The sequence below is a fragment of the Pempheris klunzingeri genome, chromosome 9 (genome assembly GCF_042242105.1).
Source record: "Pempheris klunzingeri isolate RE-2024b chromosome 9, fPemKlu1.hap1, whole genome shotgun sequence".
Classification (NCBI taxonomy): domain Eukaryota; kingdom Metazoa; phylum Chordata; class Actinopteri; order Acropomatiformes; family Pempheridae; genus Pempheris; species Pempheris klunzingeri.
The window spans coordinates 14,142,405-14,164,331 of record NC_092020.1 but is presented as its reverse complement, the minus strand read 5'-3'; the positions used below and the strand labels follow the sequence as shown (position 1 = coordinate 14,164,331).

The 21,927-nt window shown below is 42.9% G+C and overlaps 1 protein-coding gene across 7 annotated transcripts; it reads left to right on the top strand.

The window, feature by feature from the left end:
- Nucleotides 1-1,450: 1,450 nt before the first annotated feature.
- Nucleotides 1,451-20,761, top strand: LOC139206742 (catenin delta-1-like). Of its 7 annotated transcripts, XM_070836310.1 has the most exons (22): nucleotides 1,451-1,570; nucleotides 6,827-6,950; nucleotides 8,268-8,431; nucleotides 10,867-10,935; nucleotides 11,041-11,160; nucleotides 11,409-11,671; nucleotides 12,621-12,902; nucleotides 13,008-13,248; nucleotides 13,366-13,588; nucleotides 13,851-14,043; nucleotides 14,158-14,275; nucleotides 14,399-14,552; nucleotides 14,797-14,814; nucleotides 15,095-15,163; nucleotides 15,582-15,709; nucleotides 15,953-16,103; nucleotides 16,262-16,454; nucleotides 16,842-17,050; nucleotides 17,282-17,323; nucleotides 17,426-17,493; nucleotides 17,694-17,797; nucleotides 19,314-20,761. In XM_070836310.1, the coding sequence occupies exons 3-21, from the start codon at nucleotides 8,273-8,275 to the stop codon at nucleotides 17,751-17,753; spliced, it is 2,760 nt and encodes a 919-aa protein (XP_070692411.1). In that variant the 5' UTR covers nucleotides 1,451-1,570; nucleotides 6,827-6,950; nucleotides 8,268-8,272; the 3' UTR covers nucleotides 17,754-17,797; nucleotides 19,314-20,761. The 7 variants fall into 7 exon arrangements, with proteins under 7 accessions (XP_070692411.1, XP_070692414.1, XP_070692412.1 ...); XM_070836313.1 differs by lacking the exon at nucleotides 8,268-8,431; XM_070836311.1 differs by lacking the exon at nucleotides 14,797-14,814.
- Nucleotides 20,762-21,927: the final 1,166 nt, after the last annotated feature.

Genomic DNA, 21,927 nt, shown 5'->3' with positions numbered 1-21,927 from the left:
ACAAGTGAAGTAAAGAAACACGGTACAGTTAGGGATGTTGAATCACTATATTGATATATACATTAAAATAATGTTTTTTTCACATTAATCCAACAGCCCTGCCAGTTCAATATTGTTATAAAGCACCCTTTGCTCTCATTGGCCTAATGCAAATATCAATGGGATAGCATGATGTAACTGGTCTGGCAAAATCCAGTTATGATATTGTTCACAAATGTCTGTTGTGTCACTGTCTATATTGCCATAGCGCACAATCCTAGGTACAATTTAAACTTTTACAAGAGTGCTAATGGGAGTTTAAAATGTTTGGCTGACTTTATAGTAAGCTGTGGGTGTACCATAAGGAGAGGGCCATTTCTCCAACTTTCATTTGTGTGTTTGTGTATGTATCATTTTAACAGCAAACTACCTCCTCGGGTGTCTCTGTTGCATCTCTTCTCCTCCTTTTGTACTTCCTGAGTATTTTCTGACTGCGCAATAATCAATTCAGTGTGAATTCTGTTTGTGGATTTTGTAATCTGGGTATGAAATTATGAATAAATATAGATTTTTTCTAAAGAGCTTTCAATGTTTGACATGTCTGTTCTCATTTTGCACCTCTAGAGTGCAGCATTGTTTTTGTTCCCAGTGAGTATTGTGGTTTAAGTTTACTCATAATGTAGCGCAGTGGGGGGACTCACGAGGAAACAGGGAAATTCCTTGCATTTGTTCCTCTTTCCACCCTGCCCACACTAACATATTGTTTATCAGGACTCTATTTGTTTGGATTTGATTTCTTTAAAGTCAGAAACATATGAAACACTATGAGACAGAACTAAACGTACAATAATTACTGTTTAAGCTATGAAATTAAGAGAAAAAACAAAGTTTTAGGTGCATTAATGTTTAAGTTCTGCAGTAGTCCTGAAATAGTTAAGTAGCCATGCATGATTCATACAAATCAAGAGATTTCAGGGGATCTTCCCCATCAGACCATTAATTGTTATGGCACATGCAGAGGATGTGGTGGTGACTAGTAGTGGTTCTGTGTGCCAGTAGTTTTGTCGTGTTGGTGTGGAATGCAGTTGTTGAACTTCCCCAAGAAATGCTGCTTCCTCCCGGCCTATTGTTCTTGGGCAATCAATGAAATGACATCAGTGTGTGTATATGTGAGGGAGAGGGAGACGGAAATAAATGGGAGGGGAGAGGAGGTGGGCGGAGGTGGCCTATTCAGTCCACTTCTGCAACAGAATTTAAATCCCCATACTCCCCCTGTGCACTCATGGACTTTCACGTATCAGTCTGTGTGTTTTATGGTGGCAGGGGCTTCACTCCCGGTCTGGCTAATGGCCTGTGAGTAACAGGGCGTCTCCAGAGGCTTGTGACACACACCTGTATGAGAGGAGGAATTCCTTGTGCGCCGTCTTTACGGTAAATCCGCTTGTTGATCCCGCCCTCTCTTTGATAGAAAACTCGGTGATGTCGCTCCGTCTTTAACGAGCTTGACCCAGAACCCAGGAGAAGGAGGGGAGAAAACACACTAAAAAACGGAATAGTCTGGAAGGGGTCGGGGCAGGATTTCCACGAGCAGGTGAGTGGATGTATAAGTGTTACCAGATGGGTTGATATGGCCGTGGCCTCGTTTTTCCCCCCACAGATAGTGGCTGCACTGCAGCGTTGGCAAGGAGTGGTCACATCATCGACAGATCAGCAACACGACTCTCCGAGGCTAATGCTAGCCAGCGATGCTAACGTTAAAAGTTCACGCCGTGACCCGCGGTCCTGCTGCCTCACTGTCACACTTTTAACTGATTCAAAAACTCCCTTGATACGAGCAGATGAAAGCAGACAATAACCGTCTAAATTATCCCAAAGTGCCGCTCAACTGAGCACACGCTAACCGTGGCTAATCTGTGTTTGCTATGCTAGCGCTAGCCGCGGCTGTTGGCACGGCTCTACGTCGGCTATGTGGGTTATTGTGATGCTAACGCAGCTAGACAGCCTAACCAGGTCATGCGGGTGCTGAGCCGAGCAACTCAAGCCAACTGGGCTGATCTGATCTCCAAACATTGTCATTTATGTGGGCGGTAGTGTTAGCACGAGCACCGAATAATGTTAACTCGATGCACAAATACGCAGAGTCTTTGTTCGTGAGAGACATTTTATACCCACGTCTTACTACTTGGGGCATCTGTGTTTGGCTAACGCCGCCAGCTCTGCTCGCTGCTCCTGCCCTACATTGCTATATTTTGTTTGCAAATCAATTGACGACAGTCTGCGGGATTATTGCAAAATCAGGCAAATGCTAACCAACAATGAGCGGCTCCAGGTGGTTTTTGGAGTCCAACATACGAGCTGACTTGACAGTGTGACGATCGGGCGGGTTCGTCTCATTAGTCAGACATTTACAATCTCAGGCCTAGTTAAGGTCGCTGCTGATGTTGTCTCTGCCTTAAGCGTCTTCCTGTCGGACAGTTTTCTGATGAATCAGATAAGTAGATTTCATCACCTGGACGGTTATGATAGGTGAGGAGCCCAGCAGAGTAGACTGTAGTTTCAGGTAATTTGAAACCTCGCTACTTGTTTGACAAGGCATTTATCCGTTGTGGCTGTTTTTGTGTGTGTGTATTTGAGCCTGTTCACGGGGTGGTGGTCTCCCAGTTGTGTAGTCTGTCACACAGCCTGGGATTTTTTTTTCTTCTTTTCAGTTTGTGAGCTTGTGAACCTGTTGGGCGGGTCCTGTGTGAACTTGTTTTGGTAGGAAAACGCCTAGGTGGGGATAACTGACAGCCCTGAGTGTGAACTAGCAAACTAGTTTGATCTTTTGTAAACACAGGTTTCATGCAGGCATATATTGCAGTATAGGTAATGCCTTCCCCTGTGGGCTCCAGGACTATGCTAGTTTATGTTTACCCAGTACATGTGTAGGTATCACTTGGTTAGAGCTCAAGCTGACTTAATGTACTGCAGGTGCCACCTATAATAACACCATGTGTGGTCGTGAACACCCATGGTTCCACCTTTCCTGACTACTTGTCTCCAAGTCATTGTTTGATTGTTGATCCTCCAAACACCAACTGCAATTGTGTCTGCTCTCTGGGGGTGTGCAGGTTAATCCACAGAGGGCCTAACCTGTGTCTGTGTGTCTACGTATGTGCGTGCATGTTAACATCATGTGTGTATGTGTTAGGAGGTAAGTGGATTAGAGGGCTAAAGCTTCAATCCCATTACAAGCCACGCTCAGCTTAAACCAGCGGCAGTGCCATCGCACTGACTTACTAGCAAAGTGCGGTCAGTTACCTCGAGATGTGTCAACAGATGTGCTTTTTAACAGTGAATGTGCTGTTTCAGTGGGAGTTTTTGCTGCTGATGGCAGGTGTATGCGCTTATTGCATTAACCAGAGTTTCATTAAGTCCACAAAGGCTGCAGTGTTGGTTACATGTGCGTATGATTGCAGATGTCCTCTGACAGGGTTGAGTGACTCATGCTGACTGATGGCTGCAGAATCACATGGAGATATATGACTCGTGGTGTGTCAGGGCTCAATCAGATGCTTTAGGAGTGTGTGTGTATGTTGTTGACCCTTAACGCACCATGTTTGACATTTTGAACGTTTGTTGCCATCATGTCTGGCTCTTGTTCCTTCACCCTTTTAATAGATTTGCTGCTGATGGTAACTTTTACATGTGTTATTGGACACACAAAGTGTAGAGAATGAATGCTCATGATCGGCATGCATGACAAACTTTCAGTCGATTTCTTAGTTTCATAGCAATTTCATTTCTTTTCTGGGAGTGGTCTGTCTGGACACAAATAGGGGAAATTAAAACTAGGGATTTAAAAAAAAAAAGTATATATAATTTGCATCACTGGTTACCGTACAGATTATGTTCTTGATTAAATGTTAGAAAATGGTGATCAATCACAATTTCCCAGTGCACAAAGTGCTGTCTCGCTTGCTTTTTTTTCATTAAACAGATCAAAAATAATTAACTAACTATCATAGAGTAAGACTAGCAGTTTCAGTTCCTTGTCATAAAAAAAAAAAAAAAAAAGAGTGAGGATTCAGTGGTCAGATTGTGGGAGCAAACCAAAGTTTAGTAACTTTAAAATAAAAATACATGTGATGATTCAGCTAAACAGGTTCACATCAATTGCTTCGAAAAGGTCACAAAAGCAGAACAGAAAACGGTAGATGGAGAACAATATTAGCGAAGTGGATTGTAGTCTTATGATAAACATATTGACCATGGGGGATTTTTCCCAGCAAAAACGCCTCCCGATGGAGGAAGCTAACCACCAGGAGGTGGTTTAAGTGTACATCCTATAGGCTTTCAGGGTTTTGAGTACAAGAAGTTATGTTGAGGAAAATGGTTTATGGTGAGCTTAAGCAGCCACAGCGTCCCTTTTACTCATCTCTGATGTCGAATCCATAACATCCTGTTTCTCAGGAAGTGGGTAAGAGGGGAAAGGGGAGTGGCAATAGCTCCGCACTAATTGTTTTCATTGTTCAACGAAACTCACCGCTGACTTTCAACGCCAAAACTAACAGCTGTGAAAGTGGGGGGGGGTGCGCGCTGAAGTTATGAGGGCGTATAGAGCGACCTGAGCTCGACCCCCCCACACACAAACACACACGCATAGAAACACAGATGCACTCGCGCTGAAATGTGTCCTATAATTTCCCACTTGCTCTCCAGCTCTTTTCACACTTGCGTTCATGCTCTTGGTTGCACAAACTTCTTATTGTTTCACCAACCTCCTGGACTGACAGCTGCAAATTCCCTCCCCGGTTTAAACACACACACACACATACACACACACACACACACACACTCTCAGAATCACATTCCCAAGTACACTTGCCAAGAATTATCAATCACAGTTTATAATTCATCTTGAATGAATGACAGTTGAGCTCATTAGTGGCACAAAATAGCATGTAGTTGTTAATAGTGATGATTTCCAGCATCTGAGATGAGATGAGGAGTGAGGCACTGTTTACACAAGGCACAAAATTATGGAAAAATGCCAGATGAGAAGAGATTTGTTTAAATAGTTTGTGTGGGTAATTGAGACTAATAAGAGCACAGTAAACATGGATAAAAGGTTACCAGCCAGTGTCATGCTATAGTCTTTTTTACAGTGGATGAGTGGGTGGGCTGCTGTGCTGAATTGGCAGGAGACAATGCTAGGAATGAAGATTAGCCTTTATCTTGTACTCAGCACTCCCCGCTGTATCACTCTACCCCCTCTTTAACTCCAGCTTACCCTCTCACTCCTGTGAAAGACTGTCCATCTTTTCCCTTGTATTTGTTTGCAGCTCCTACTCTGCCTGCCTGTCTGTCTGTAGTGGATAATATCAGCCCTGTCCTGGCTGTGACCATATATGGGCATTTGCGGTACATGATAGCAGTGTGTGATTCGCTCAGGTGGGAGGTTATGACTCGGGGCCGTCACAGCCACTAAACAAAAGATAGTGTGTGTGTGTGTGTGTGTGTGTGTGTGTGTGTGTGTGTGTGTGTGTGTGTGTGTGTGTGTGTGTGTGTGTGTGTGTGTGTGTGTGTGTGTGAGACGTCATGTTTTCTTGTCAGTCAGCGTTATCCCACATGCAAACCCTGGTTTGGTTTTTACAAATTCCTTTTGTCTTGTGAAATACATTTCAGCCACTCCTTGTTTTCTCATCAGGCCAGCCTACTTTCCTCCCAGTTTTCCCACACTGGGCAAAACCCAAGCTGGGGTCTTTTTGTAAATATGAAAAGTCATATTCGTTTGTTAGTCATTCATTGGAATGACATACAGGAAGAGATGCAGGCTTCATTTTACAAGTTAAAATGTGTCATAATAGTCTGGCTCTCAAACGATGATATCATCATGTCTGTCTTTTTTTTTTTTTCTTTCTTTTTTGTTTGCACAGTCTATCACAGGTGAAACTGTGAGTCATTCATCACCATCTCTCCACATGAACTCATTACACCTATCTTTGTGTTTTTATCTGCACTTGTTAACACTCAGCCTGTCGTGCACGCAAACACCTGCAGCCCAAAATGTAAATGCAGGTCCCTGTTTGTCACCTAAGTTCTCACACCACAGACTATCAGAAGAGTCTGTCTGTGCACGTTGGCTAGACAGAGAGAGACATTGAGAAACTGAAATTTAGTCGCCCCTCCTCTACCTTGTCCAACCGGTCATGCAGGTGTGCGTGTGTGTGCGTCAGTGCCTGGGTTGATTCACCTTAAATCTCCAGGGCTGACAGGGAGCCGGGCTGCTGCAGCAGAGGGTGTATGAAAAGATAAGGCGATATGGGTCTCCACTTGTTTGACTCAGATATAACAATAACTTTCTCTGTTAGAGCACAGCCAAGATAACAAAATAACATTTTGGGGGGGATTAAAGGCAGTTAAGTCAAGAGAACAGGACTAGGGGACTGACAGAGTTGGGAAAGAGATAAATGAAGAGTGATTAGAGAGGAAAGGCTGGAAAAAAGGCATTAGACTGCAGAATAAAAGATGAATTGATAGAGAACATATGGTTTTTGAAGGATGTTGCATCTAAAAACGTCTTGCTCTTTATGCTGACAGTCGATGTTCTTGGGATCAAAAAGTGCTGGTCAACTTCCCACAGCTGGCTGCCGTACTCAGGCCAAATGTTGAGTAAATACAGGGTGTGTCTAAAGGCTGGAGCTACTGTATGTCTCAGTCTCTGTCTCAAAGCAAACACAACCCTGTTGACACACTTGTATGGTATTCTCACTATGTTGCTGTTTTTCAAACAGAGGTGCTTTCATTCTCCACTAAAACATTTCCCCTTTCTCATTATTCTCTCTTCCTCTCCGTCTCTCTGCAGTCCATTCCTACCTGTTTCTGGGCTTTGTGGTTCGGTGACCTTCTACCCATGAGCAACTAGAACTCAACCTCTGACCTTGGCGTGATCTCTCACCTCTACTACCAAACCACGCCCACAGGTGAAGGTGTGTATTTTTGACTTTCTCTGAAATGCGCTTTGAGAGTGTTTCTGTGCTGGTGTGTGTGTGCTCTGCTTTGTGTTTAAATCATAATGAGATGCGTGCGATTCTCCTTGGATTGTGTGTTGCTGAGTTAAGCTCCCTCCAAAAAGTATAAAGGGATTTTCTCTGCATGTGAGAACACGCCTCGTCCTCTTGAACAGCTTTTTGTACACTGTGGATCTCTGTACCTCTACAAGGATGCTGCTGATGCACAGTTAAAATAGTCATGCACCAAACAAAATGTATCAAGAACAGCTAAAATTTAGTTTTGATGCTTGAGTTTCATCAACCAAAATTTTAGATCCATAAAATGAACATGCACATGCAGTGAGATGCCTGTGTTGGGAACCATCTACACACTACAGAGGATTTATATCACTGGTCTGCTGTTCGTACTTAAGAAGGTTTTGCTTTGATGTGGTGTGTGTGTGAGAGGCTCAAAAGCCCAGAAGACTCCTCCGTATATGCGTTGAGTGGTTTATTGATCGGCATGCAGGGACTGGTAGTATTGACAAATGTAGTATTGCAGTAACCATCTTCACTTTATCCCGATCAATATGGTGCAATATTTATGATCTGTGCAATAACCAGGGTTTTTAAAGAATCTGGCTCTCCATCAGCTTTTGCTTGTCTCGAATTGTGTCTACTGTCAGTCCTGAGATGTACTGCATGGTGTCAAGTTAATTATGCCTTTAATGGCACTAATTGGGTAGTTAATTATTCTGCTGTATTGTCTTTTCACATAATGTCACCCTGGAATAATTTCACTGATTAACTCAGTCAGCAGTGATGCATTGAACACTTTTTGTGATAAGTTTTATCAGTGCTGCCGTGGTCAGATTGCAAAAGGCACTATCAAATATGAGCAAGTGAGACCGTTAAAGTCTCTGTCTGGGGAAAAACTTGAATGAATGATTCATTGCACTATGACGGGCTTTGAAGACAATAGACGGTGTTCACAACCTCGTGTAATTGGAATTTTTCATGTCTGAGTTTCAACCTGAAACATGTCCTTACAGTGGTGTTGCTTCCAAGGAAGACCACAACCTCCACCACCAAACAAAGTCTGTCAGCAAATAAATAAAATGGGGTTGAGTAGCCCTTCCCAGTAAATATTAGTTAAACCCTCCCCTCCCCCCCACATCCTCCCGATCTTGCTGTACTTTGTATGGAGAGGCGTGTCTGTGTTTTCATTAGACACCCTCTCCCTGTGCTGTACTGTTCAAGGCTGTATGGATGTGTGTAACGCCCCCCCCCCTCTCTCCCCTTGGGGTCGTGTAGTGTGTATGGAGCAGTGTGAGAGCGCAGCGGCTCTGCTGGAGTCGGTCAGGGAGCAGGAGGTGCAGTTTGAACAGCTGACCAGGGCGCTGGAGGAGGAGAGGAGGAGAGTGGGCCTCCCCGCCACCAGCCCCTCGACCCTGGGTCGCCCCCTCCCTCACACACAGGTAACAGTCCCCAACAATCCTTAACGTCCCCGTCCAGAGTCTGTCACCGGCATTTACAGCCCCCATCTTTCCCTTAACACCCATCCATGGATCTTCATTTCCTCCATCCAACCCTCAAAGTTTTCTCCCCTTGACATCCATCCATCATTCACGCCTTCTCTGCCTCCACCCCGCCTCCTCTACAGCGCCCAGCCAGTTTGCGACTGTAAATGTTTTTGGGCATCAACATTTAGCGTCTTTTCTCATTGAGTCTGTATCTCGGAAGTTCATCTGTCTTTCAGCCCTCATCTGCAAATGTTTCAGTCCTTGTCTGCACATACTTCAACGACTTTAACATGCCTGACATGGTCATCATCACACACTGTCAACATACCTTCGCTGTCCCTCACCGGAAACACTCGGACATGCGCGCGCACACACACACACACACACACACACACACACACACACACCTACCTATCATCAGCCCCTGCTGTGGAATCTCAGTTATTTTCCTTTCTGTTCCAGCATGTCGAGGTATGGCATGCGATTATCTGATGTGCATGTGTCCTGCATCCAGTGTGGCTTTCTTATTCATCATATAGAATTTTGTCTCTTTATTTTCTTTGAAATCAATTAATTTAATAAATTCCCTCTGTAGTTCCTGTTATGTACTAAATATCTTTTTGCATGAAATTGTCTTTTGTATCTTGAACATCCATGACTTTGCAAGCTGATATTGTTTAATAAAACCACTACTATTTGTTTTGTTTCTGCTACATTATATCAGTCTTATGTGCCTTATTTGCTAGGGTTGGGCAATATAATGATGTACACTGTCAGACCATGTAAATGTGTCAGATTATTTCATATACCCCTCAGAGCTGTTAATGATTAATGGACTTATTGTTGTTTTGTCTATAAAATGTCAGAAAATTGTGAAAATTTCCCAGAGCCCAAGTTGACATCTTCAAATAGATTGTCTTGTCAGAGCAACAGTCCAAATACCCATGATATTCAAATTACTTGCTACCATTAGAGGAAAACCAGTAAACATTCACATTTGAGCTGCCAGAAGCGGTGAAGTTTTGGCAATTTTGCTTTAAAATGATCTAAATGATATGATAGCCATTGTGGCAACGTTGCGTTGTGATGGCAAATATGGATGTTATTTGCATCACTGCGATAAAGTACCTCGATCTTGATTTGCAGAGTCAACTAGAAACGGACATTCCCACCTGAAAATGTACCGTATAATGCTATACGCCTGTTTAAAGTTCAGCTACCAGTCTTGGGAGTTTTAAGGCTTTCACTCAGCTGCTATGTTTACAGCTGAGTTATCTAGTTAGACAGGGTCCTAACCGTGGCCTTCCTGTCCCATTTTTTTTTTGTCTCTATCAGTTTCTGATAGTGAAGTCTTTTGGTAAACTTCACCTAGATGCTTACAGAGCAATTAAAGAAGAGCTATTATCATTTTGCTCTCAGCTAACACAAAGGTCAGGCAGTGTCGTATTCAGGGGCTGACATGTTCAGCATGTTTCATTGCACTTGTTCACTGGCTGAGTAGAAGAGTTTAAAATGTTTTTAATATCTTCGTCCTCTAAGGGCTTGCTGACATAGATTAGAGCTCATGTTTTGTCTCATCACATCCTTGAAAGTAACTTATTTGATTAGTGTGTTGCAGAAAGCAGATTTGTGCTTTTGGCCTTGTGCTGACTGTATATGTTTATATTTTTAAAACATTAATGATGATTTGAATTCTTTGCCAGCCTCACAGTCTGAGCATTTCTCCAAAATCATGAGTTGTTGGGAAATGAGACGGTGTGATAGGAAGGACCAGCTGTAGAGGAAATGTGCCCTTGCTGTAAAATCACAGTCTGCACTTCCCAATACTTTTTAATAATAGTCCTGCCTCCTTGTGGACATAATAGAAAGTGCAGTGTGATTCAATACTGTAAGTGACGTGGGAGTCTGTGTTAAGGTCATAACCCGGTTTTCTCTTGTAATAGTCAACAGTAGCTCTTGTGGGTGGAAAGGTTTTTGCAAAAGATTTTCAGCCCCATCATGCATTGATCCCATGTGATTCAGTTCAAGGCTATTTCTGATAGCTGAGGCAGTTGTTACTCATAGTTAGGTAGGAACTGTCCAAGTCTTACAATGTGACAGTCCTTGATTATGTAACAGTGTAAGGCAGGAGGAAGTAGGGTGTGAGGGTGAGTGGCTGTCCTCCTTTGTGTCTAGCAGCGACTCACAGACCGAAAACATGGAGGGACAGTTTGGCTCAGCACTGAATGTGCTTCAGCAGCAGTAATATCATCTGGGTTGTTGTAAGAAAATAGAAAGCACTGGGAATCATGCCTTTTTAATATCACTTTTATGTGTTGTTCCAGCAAAACTAAATAATATTTTACAAATTTTACAGTCCATGTGACACGAATGTGTCTGTCTTATTCCAGAACGGCCGTTTAGGGGATGCAGACATAGAAAGACTGAAACTGACTGACGCATACATAAACGGCACACAGGTATGCGGCTGTGTGTATAGTTTGTGATGATAATTCAATTTTTTTGTCATGAATTTAGTGCCATTGATTTTAAGTAGTTATACGTGTGTTGTGTTTCTGCTATAGTACAGAATGGTGGACCCAGCACACGGTGCTCTAGATGAGAGCTACACACCAGAGGACGACTCCCAGGAAGCACACTCTGTCTTTTCTGATGAGGGAACCACACGACGGCCAGACAATGGGGTAAAGGATATAACCAATGCACCATGTGTCCATCAGACTATTTTGAAATCCCTGCAAACCTCTTATATAAAAATCAAGTGGACAGTTATGATTTCATTCTTTGTAATTGGGTTTGCTGAGATTCTAGCGGTTGAATTTAGTGTTATGGAAGCATACATTTAGCTGCACACCAAAGACTGCTACATCGCTTGATTATCTGTTATAATAAACACATTTTAATACATCCCACCCATCTTGCTGTCCCTCAGATGAAGAAACCAATCTCGCGCACAGTCCTGCCCTCAGACTCGATGTCCATTGACGGGGGCTTGTCTGTGTCCGGTATGGGTGGCTACAGCGCCACGTTGGACCGTCCTTACAGGCAGCCAGGAGCAATAGACTACCCCACAGCCACAGTGCCCAGAAACTACCACTATGCTCCTGTTGGGGGTTACGATGACTACCGGGGAGGCCCGCCATCAGAGGCGTACACCAGCCTGAGCAGGGGCTCACACATGGACGACCGCTACAGGTGCTGTTAATGTTTTCTTCAGTGTCACATTTGATTGAGATTGTGGCATATATATATTCTGAATAAGGAGGAGATGAGGTTGGAGCAAATTTCCACACCGGGTAATAAACCCCTAACAATACCGGCATTACTGATTACACTAGACACTTTACAAGAAATTATATTTATCAGTGATGCTCAATGCCTGTAGAGCACTCACTTTGGCCTTTTTTAAAAATTGGATCTTTAGCTCTTCCCCTGAAATCAGAAATATTGCCATATAAGCACTTTCTGCGTTGACACCAAATCCTTTGTGATTGTCTTGTCAGTCAAGTCTATCGTCATTGAGATAAGTGAAATCTGACAGCTACTTCTCGCTACTTTCAGTTTATAACTATACCGTCCCTTGTGTTGATAATGCATGAGTTCTTGTTTTATTTGAACATGGGCACTTGGCTATCAGGGTATGCCTGAACACCGTGTAACAGCTGTAACGTCAACTACCACAGCAAGCCTAGTAGTGAAATATGTTGTTGCCTTTAAGGATAGTTCTTCCTACGAAGCCATAATTGGTTTTAGTTAACAAGAGTGGACAAAGAGCATAATTCCCTGCTCTGCTTTATCAACATAATGTGCTACATTGTTTACACACAATGTGTTTTAAAGGCAAATGAATATATGCCCTATCGTGTTTAAACCATTCAAATCAGAATTTCAGCCTTCACTTAAATCAATGATCATCGCTGTTAAAACAAGACATAGACCTATAACTGCAATTCATACACAAAATAACAGAATAACTTAAACTGAGCACTGTTTTTGCTAGACAGAGTTGTTGTTTCACTTCCTTAAAAGTGGTCAAACTATTAACTCTGATTCAATAGACACTGTGGACAAAGTGGTTTAACTGAGTGATGGCATCTCACTTGAACATCTTTGCTCACTTGTGTTGTTCCCTTTCTTTCCACAGGCCAGTTGATGGTTACAGGACCCTGGACTCTGGCTACCGGGCCCCAAGCCGCCAGCAGCTTGACCCGTACGCAGCACAGCCCCAGGTGAGCAGGGGAATGAGGGCCCTGGGTTCAGCAATGGAGATGCGGTATGGCCACGGCCACTACGGTCTGGAGGACGACCAGCGCAGCGTGGGATATGATGACTATGGCATGGGGCCTCCACCCATGCACCCTGGAGGCTATGGTACCATGCCACGCCTTGGGCCCGGCCCCGGGGGTATGGACAGACGAAGACTCAGGTAAAACATAAAATCATTGCTGTGCCTTCATAGCACATAGTTTGTTTGTTTTTTCAATCAGACCATTGTGTGCATTATACCTGACTGATGTTTTCTGGCATGCAGGAGCTGCGAGGATACTTTGGATGGTGATATGGGAGGAGTTGACCCTTATGCCTGGGGTGTTCCCATGACAATGGAAAGGGGGAGCATGGCTTCACTGGACAGCACACTGCGGAAGGGTCCTCCCGCTTCATGGAGACAGCCGGAGCTGCCGGAGGTCATCGCCATGTTGAACTACCGTCTAGACCCTGTCAAGACCAATGCTGCTGCGTTTCTTCAGCACCTCACATTCAAAAATGATAAGGTGAAACAGCGGTCTAATTCAATGAGTAACAGTCACCAAAATTGCCCAAAAAATTGTTAAATACTGTTTGGTAAATCCTTCATATGATCTTGATCATTTTGCGTGTGTGTGGTCCAGGTTAAGTCAGAGGTGCGTCGCCTGAAGGGCATCCCAGCTTTGGTGTCGCTGCTGGACCACCCCAGTAAGGACGTGCATCACTCGGCCTGTGGAGCACTGAAGAACATTTCATATGGGCGAGACCAAGACAATAAGATCGCCATCAAGAACTGCGATGGAGTGACCGCTCTGGTCAGGTTACTGAGAAAAACCCGTGACCAGGACCTCACTGACACAATTACAGGTAACAATATCATGTGATGCTTGTAAATGTACTTTGTTACAAGGTGTCGCCCTTTATTCTCACACAGTACGTAAGCATTTAAACGCATACAGAGGGTTGGTTTTGCTTGGTCGTTAAAACCGTTTAGACATCTTGGGTCAAACCAAGCATCAAATCTGAGTTTCTGTGAGCTGTAGCATTTTTCATTGATTGCTTATATTTCATTATTTTAAATATCTCTTTAATCGCAGTAATACTAAACATATTTATTCTATCGCTCCAGGCACCTTGTGGAACCTCTCCTCTCACGACTCTGTAAAGATGGAGATTGTGGACCACGCCCTGCACGCCCTTGCTGATGAGGTGGTCGTTCCTCACTCTGGCTGGGAGCGAGGGAGCAATGGAGGAGAGGAGAGCTGCAAACCACGCCATCTGGAGTGGGAGACCGCCTTGACCAACACTGCTGGCTGCCTTAGGTATGCAACGGATCGATGGATGGAAAGCAGAGAAAGTCAAAGAAGAGGAGAGAGTTATTTTGAGGAGAAAACGTGCAATTATGTGCTTAACTTACTTCTCCCTCTCTTCCTCAGGAATGTGAGTTCGGAACGCAGCGAGGCCAGGCGAAAGCTGAGGGAATGCACAGGACTGGTGGATTCACTCATGTACATTGTCCAATCACAGATCAACCGCAAAGATGTGGATAATAAGGTATGTGTTCGCTCAAGTCAGATGGCAGATTTTATTTTTGGTTCCTTTTTGGTCTTATGAACCCGAGTTCTGCTTCTGTCACCATCTTTGATCACGTCGGCCGCTGTTTTTTGCTTCCTGCAGTTGGTGGAGAACTGTGTCTGCCTCCTGAGGAATCTGTCCTATCAGGTTCACCGTGAAGTCCCCGGCTGTGAGCGCTATGCAGAGGCCGCGCCCCTCAACCAGGGACCTGCCCCTGCTAACAAAGGCGGCTGCTTTGGCTCTCGAAAGGGCAAAGGTCAGTGTCATACAGTTATAACTGCTTGGAGTTCACCTGCGTCTTTGAGATTTGCTGTTGAAAGATGGGCAGCTGCTGGTGGGTTTGAGCTTGTAGGTGGTGGAAGCAACTGTCGCTGTTTTTCACACTCTGCCACTGTCTCCCTTCTTTTCCTCCCCTCTCTGTCTTCCCTCAATCCTCTTACCTTTCTCCCATCTTTCCTCCCACCCTCCTTCACTTCCTCCTTTCTCTCTGCTGTGTTTAGATGAGTGGTTTTCCAAAGGTAAGATTGTCCTCTTGGCGTTCTCGTAAACTATTGGCCACTCTTGTCATCGCTCATTTTACTAACACAGAGTAAATATTTACTAGAGAAATAAGAATGTTGAATTCACATCCACATGAGCATGATCACCTGATCGCAAATGACATCGCATGTCCACAGTACTTGTTCCACTGGTTGCATGCTCACATTTCACATACACCAACTTCACATCATCTGTGTGGTTTCTTCAGCTCAATCTTTTATTTTCTATCTCTTTTTTTTATTTGATTTCTCGCTGCAGGAAAGAGGGATGGAGATGATGGGAGTGGAGATCAGGTTGACATTCCAAAGAGGACAACACCTGCCAAAGGTATGCATGTCTTTTTCCTTCAAATCATTTTGAATTGATCTGTCTTAAGGGGAGCATGCTCACATGCTAGTTCAAATCCCCTCATGTCTCGTTTAGCACTCTTTGTGCTGCTATTAAGCTTTATTTGCTGCCACTTGATTACTTTCTGAGAAACCAGCTGAAAAAAAATACTTAATTTCAATGTGTCTTTGCTTTTCAAATTGAAAATATGATCTAGTTTCCAAATTAGTGAACATGCAATAGTTAATAGCCTTTTAATGTTTTGATGCTTCAGAATCGTCTGCAAATGACACTACAAAATGTGTATTAATAGACCAGCTGGTAGAAGTGACTTTCTTGGTATAGGCTTTGTCTGTGTCCAGCACAGATGTTGAAGTCTGTCACCTGACTGACACCTCTATCTTCCTGTTGACTTCAGGTTACGAGCTGTTGTTCCAACCAGAGGTGGTTCGTGTCTACACATCGCTGCTCAGAGAGAGCAAGAACCCCTCAGTGCTGGAGGCGGCTGCTGGTGCCATCCAGAACCTGTGTGCCGGCCGATGGACCGTTAGTACCATTTCTTAACAAACTGAAACTGAACTATTGTTTAAAAAAAGGGGGGGGGGGATTTATTAGTAATGTTTTTAGGTTAGTCTTTGTCTTACACCAAATCTGAATGAGCATTTTGTGTTTGTTAAACTAAATTTTACCTCTGATTCATCAGTGGTGATAAAATCCTTGATTCAGTGTGTCTTTGCCATCGATGTAAAAAAAAAATTATTCATGAAACTGTATCTGCTTGTTGTTCAGTATGGTCGGTATATCCGGGCCACTGTGCGTCTAGAGAAGGGTCTTCCCATGATGGCAGAGCTACTGGCTCACGGCAATGACCGTGTGGTTCGAGCAATGTCTGGTGCCCTGAGAAACCTTGCCATCGACAACCGTAACTGCGAACTGCTCGGTAAGGATGTTGGATTGTGTATCCAAATGAGCTACAATATACTCAGTTGTTTTTACAGAACATGCCATATGCTTCTCCTTTGCTGGATATTGTTTACATTTATTCTAAATAAAGTTTTTGACGCTGCATTTTCTTACCTCGCTGCGTTTCCCCTGCAGGTTTGCATGCAGTGCCTCACCTTGTAGCCAACCTGCCTGGAGGCCAGAGTCAGTCTGGGCGTGCTCTATCAGAGGAGACGGTGGTGTCTGTACTGAGCACGCTCGCTGAGGTGCTTGGCAACAGTCTGGAGGCAGCAAAGACCCTCCGAGCTTCACAGGGTATTGAGAGGCTGGTGCTTATCAACAAGGATGGGTGAGTGTGTGTGTGTGTGTTCTGTTATGTGAGTTTATTAGAAGTAAAAGTAGTGCTGTCACGGGGTCTTCTGGTGGTTGCCTTCATAATTTATAGCATATATGAATGCAGCTTGTTGCAAACCAAGAAAAGTGTTTATTAATGATAGACAGGACAGTTACTTTGGCAGTGTGTTCCTGTCCTTTTACAGCTATGGAGCTAACAAATGTATGAAGAACCCCGAATGTGACTCAGAAACGAGCTTGATTTTTTTTTTTTGAGAAGAAAAATATTTGTTGGTCACATTTGTTGGTAGATGTTGAGACTGACCTAGGTGGTTGTTAAAGGCAACTACATGTAAAACAACACTTTGGTAAATGTGTGAAAATCTCTCCGTGCATCCTACAGCAAGCGCTCAGATCGTGAGGTGCGGGGGGCCGGCCAGGTGCTGCAGCTCGTCTGGGCCCACAAGGAGCTTCGTCGGCCTCTTGAGAAAGACGGCTGGAAGAAGACTGACTTCATGGTTAACCTCAACCCCAACACCAGCACCACCAACGGCCCTAGCACCCGAGCCAATGGCACCTACGAAGACAGCACCACACCACTGCTGGACAGAGGTCTGTGTGCAAGAGATAACTAATGGCTAAAAACATTATCCAGTGTTTAAACCCCGCATTTACAAACTTATAAAAAGTTTATAACAGTTAGTAAAAAGGTTATACAGGCTAGTTTTAGTGCTTGTTAAAACAGCTGACTTTTTTATCGGCAGATGTTGGTTACATATTTAAATTTGTATATATGAAGCTGATTTGTTGATTAACTGAGTTTTTGTTTTTTTTCTTTCTTAGGGGAAAAGAGGGACATGATTCCACTAAATGACCTCGGCCCTGGTTAGTACATTTATCATCGCTGCTTTTCATCAAGATCATAGAAATAGAAAATGTGTTTTCTATGAATATGTTTTCTATTTTCTATTGTCTTTTTTTCCTCAGAGGCCTACTCTACACTGGACCAGAGGGAGAGGAGACACACTCTGGATGAAACCACAGACACTTTACCGGTATTTTAAATCATTCTCACGCATGTTAAAAATGTTGGACTGCTCACTTAACTACACTAACCCTTAATCTCCTGCACCGCTATGAGTATTTCCAGACTTAAACCTTTTCCGTTGGCAGCCTTGAAAACTTCACAATTACTGACATTTTTCTTTTCTCACGCTCACTCCCTCTTCTCTCTCTTTTTCTGGTTGTCTCTCAGCGAGGGGTGTATGGGGGCAGAAAAGGCTCCTTGCCCCTGTTGGACTCCTACGATGGTTAGCCCTCCCCCCCTCCCCTCTACCCCCCTCTGCATGTAACAGCATGGTATGTCCAACTGACCTCTCGTCCTGCATGGACTCTAAGAGCTCTGATCCTTTGTCTCTTATAACTTCAAACCCTCAGTGAAACCTGGTCTCTGTCTATGATGGTGTACTGAAACACCTGGCTCAGTTCTACTGTGCTGATATTTGAATATATGACGCCCTGATGTGATGTGTACATGCTGGTATAGTATGCTGCAAAGTGCTACTTGTGCGTTGCTGTCCATGCAGTCTATCGGTGTAGAGATGGGCCCAAGGCTGATAATTAAGACCTTAATCCTCAGTTATAACTGCTGTTAGTGCAGAGGTGTTGTCACAATACCAGAACTTTTATTTTGATACCAGTGCTAATTTTAGTTTAACAAATGTACTACAGCACAACATCAAAGAATAGAAGTAATGCAGTATCACAGGAAACAATTCCTTTAAAATGTTCTGCCAAAATTGCCAAACTTTCAGCAGTTTTATGGACTTTTGCAAAAAGGGTTTACTCAAAATAGTTTTGTGTATCTTGGAGCAGCAATTGCCTGAGTGGACTCGCACTTACTTGAATGTAGTGCAGTGTTTGATTCTTTTGCCATGTTTTTGAATAATTTGAAGTCCACTGGCTGGAGCCAAGGATCTAATTACTAGTTTTTTGTTGCCTGTAGCCAGTTGTTGAGGATTTGTGCACTCTTGTGGCTCTGCAGGGTATTGCAACAACACAAGTGCTTCCGAAGACCCAGATTTTTTTTTCTGATTTTTATTTGACAACTTATTGTTTGCTATTGTATAACTTTACATTACTTTGACAATTAGCATGAAACTAGAAAGTAAACTTAAGATTTTTAGGAGGTAAAGTACATTAGTGCTTATGTTTATAAGCAGCATTGGTTACTCTGAAGCAATAATCCAATATTGAACCTCCAGTTTTGTCCAGACTGGTCGAATCATTCTTCAAATGTTATTCTGACCTGAACACAATGCTGGTACTTGTAGCACTGATATTTTTAGTTTTACTTTGCAGAGATTCAAATTAATGCATTGTTTTTCTCTGTAGGTTGTCCTCCATTTAGTACTTTCCTGAAACCTCTTCCCCTCCCACATACGCTGATGCTGGAAGACACAGATCTTTTTTGACAGATAATGACACACATTTTAATTCAGGGGGCCACTGGATGATTGTGTTAAAATGTAATTTGTCGGATGTTTTTCATGTAGCTGTGGCTGCTGATTACAGTAACACTTAAAACACAAAACCCCATCAGTATTGATAAGCTTCCTGAACTATTTGTTCAACAGTTAAAAGTAAATTGATACTGAATTCATACTCTACTGAATTTACTTTTATATTGGTGTTAAAGTATTATTGATCATCTGGTTTTTGTGACAGCACTACTGTGCTCTGCCATACTTATACCACATAGTGAGTCTTTGTGTTGCCTCCATGTTTATTGTGTCAATTACCCACATTTAATATTTTGTGCTCAACTTCTGACTTTTTGTTTTTTTCCAATCAACGTGTTTTGCTGTTTCTCCAGAAAAACTGATAGTGTGCATCACCCAGACTGGGCCGTCCCTGCCCTACCACTGCTACTGAGGAGAGAAGACCCAGATGCACAGACTCTCTCCCCCTCTCCTCTCTCTCCTCTCCTCTCCTCTTTTTCTCTCTCTATCGCCACACTGATGGGATTAGAAGATGGATGAGAGATCCAAAGAAAGTGGCTGTGTTGCAGGCGAAACGTTTCATGCAACACACGCATACAGATGCATACACACCTACTTTTTGAAAATTCATTCAATTGTAGCAACAGAAATATATTCCGTTTTTTTAAAATTATATTTCCTCTGTAAAGGCAATCATCTTTGTTGACAATCATTTAATTCTGGTGTTGTCATCTTGTTTTTCTTGCTATCGTCAACATTTTGGTAAATTCTGTCTTGGTTGACATGTTGCTGCCAACACCCACATCCTGATGATGAATTTGTACGTAGACCTCTATGTAGGATATATACTGTATATAAAAGAAAATGGGATGACTGCATTAGTTTTGGCTCATTAATTTAAATCGTCCCTTTACTGGGATCGTTCAGAGGTTGGGACGGGCCGGCACACCGATGGCTGCCCTGTAGATTGAGAATGTTTGTTTATATAGGAGGTATTTTCCTGTCTAGAGTTATTTTCTCTCGGTTGGGATGAGCACAGGTGTAGACAAGAAAGGGCAGGTGTGTGTATATTTGTCATACAGTAAACCTGTGGCCGTGTGTGTGCGTGCAAAATGAATATGGACCTTGGAGCGAGTGTGTTTTGGAGTGTGTGAGCACGGACCAGACCTATGAGACCACATGTTGATTATTTCATCGCTTCATGTTGTGTGTTTTTTATCATGTACTCCTACTCCGCTGTCTAAGCATTGTTGTTTTTCTTCTGTTAGGTTTTATGTACCAACTGCCTCTTTTTGTGTTTGATACCTTAATTTCCACCTTTTTTTCCCCCCTCCCCTCTGTGGAAAAAATTTTCAATTTTATTTCATTTTTTTCTCTGTATTTAGCCAACCAGACCGGTTCAACACATCATTCTTGGTACTGAAATGTGAAGTTGGGAACATACACTACTAAACCACTAAAACACGTTCACATCCTGCTTCATAAAACATTTCCGGCTCTACTATTAAAGATTCACGCTATAGACACAACCTAATGTACAGTTTATTCCTCATTTAGAAAGTAACAAACACTTCAGGAGGGTCTCTTCAGAATAATTCGCTCCTCTTTAATTCTGAATTTTTAAAAAATCACTACTTGCTATATATTATTCATATTGTGCCGTTCTGCATATAAACACTTAAATATGGGAGGCCTCTTCACTCAGAGGAGACTCGAGTTTTAACAGACGGATCGGGAAGAGATACTGACATTTTAATTTAATTTGGGAGGTGGACAAAAAGCACATTTTTGGTCTATGATCCATTGTTTTTACCCTTTATGTTTTTTGTGCTTATTTTTTCACTTTGTGTCTGGTTTGTATTTTATTTCGGGATTTGTATGTGTGGGAGCGGTGGGTGAGAGCATTATGCAATTTGTTCAACTTTTTAGTCCCAGTTTTACCACCGAGTTGTTTTTAAGGCAAAAGAGACCAATCATCTTTGTTTTTGTTTATTTTTTTTTACTCTCCACACAGTATATTTGTAATGTTGCCTATCCATGTAAAATTATGATGTACCATTCATACCTGCCTTGGCTCTGAGAAGTTGCTTTTTTCAGTAAAGTATGTAACTGGTAATACTGTTGTTTTTATAAATAAAGATCTTTTCTTAGACAAGATTTGGCACCGTGTGATTGATGTGGCGGTGTGGAAGGACTGCTGTATCATGTAGATAAACGCGTCTAATTAAAGAGAGGCAGTCTGTTGGTCGGAGTAATTCGATCACATCGCTCTTGTTAAGTCAAATGGCGAATGGACAAACATGACACTATGTCAGATATTCACTCTCTAACACCAGTACTCCATTAGGCTTGTTTTTTTTTGGTTGCTCTAATTACCAGGGCATGTTGTCCATGAAGTCATTTGTGTCACCGGACAGTTTAAAAGTCACTACAAACGCATTCATCTTCCAACTTAGGAGCTCAAACTACGCTCAGGTCTTGTGTCCATGCCTGCACAGAGCTGATAAACACGACATGCACTGCAGCACAGTTAAAGACCGTTAAGTGTTGACATTCCCAGCTTTGCTGTCGTGTCAGCTTACCCACATTGACGAGGAATGCTGTCGTGTACGTGTGTGTGTGTGTGTTTGTGTTTGGCAGCCTCCAGACATGTTGAAGGAACACACAAGGGTTGTACGAGGACGTGAAAGTGTCTCTGCGTTTCCAGTATGCAACACATCAGAAATACATCCCACACAAATTGAGAAACAGCTGCTGGATCACGAGGGGTTTAAGTTCGTGAGTGTGAAAGTTTGATATTAGTCACGATTTGGAGTGTATGTGCCGTCCTGTGACCCATGCAAAGTCACATGGTTTTACTGAAAGCCTTAATGAAATTTAGAATAGAAAAGCAAATATTAAATGAGGAGACACTTTCCCAAAGGACCGAACAAGACATTTTCACACTTCAACAACTGCCTACATGTGAGTTTAAGATGCAGGGTCAAA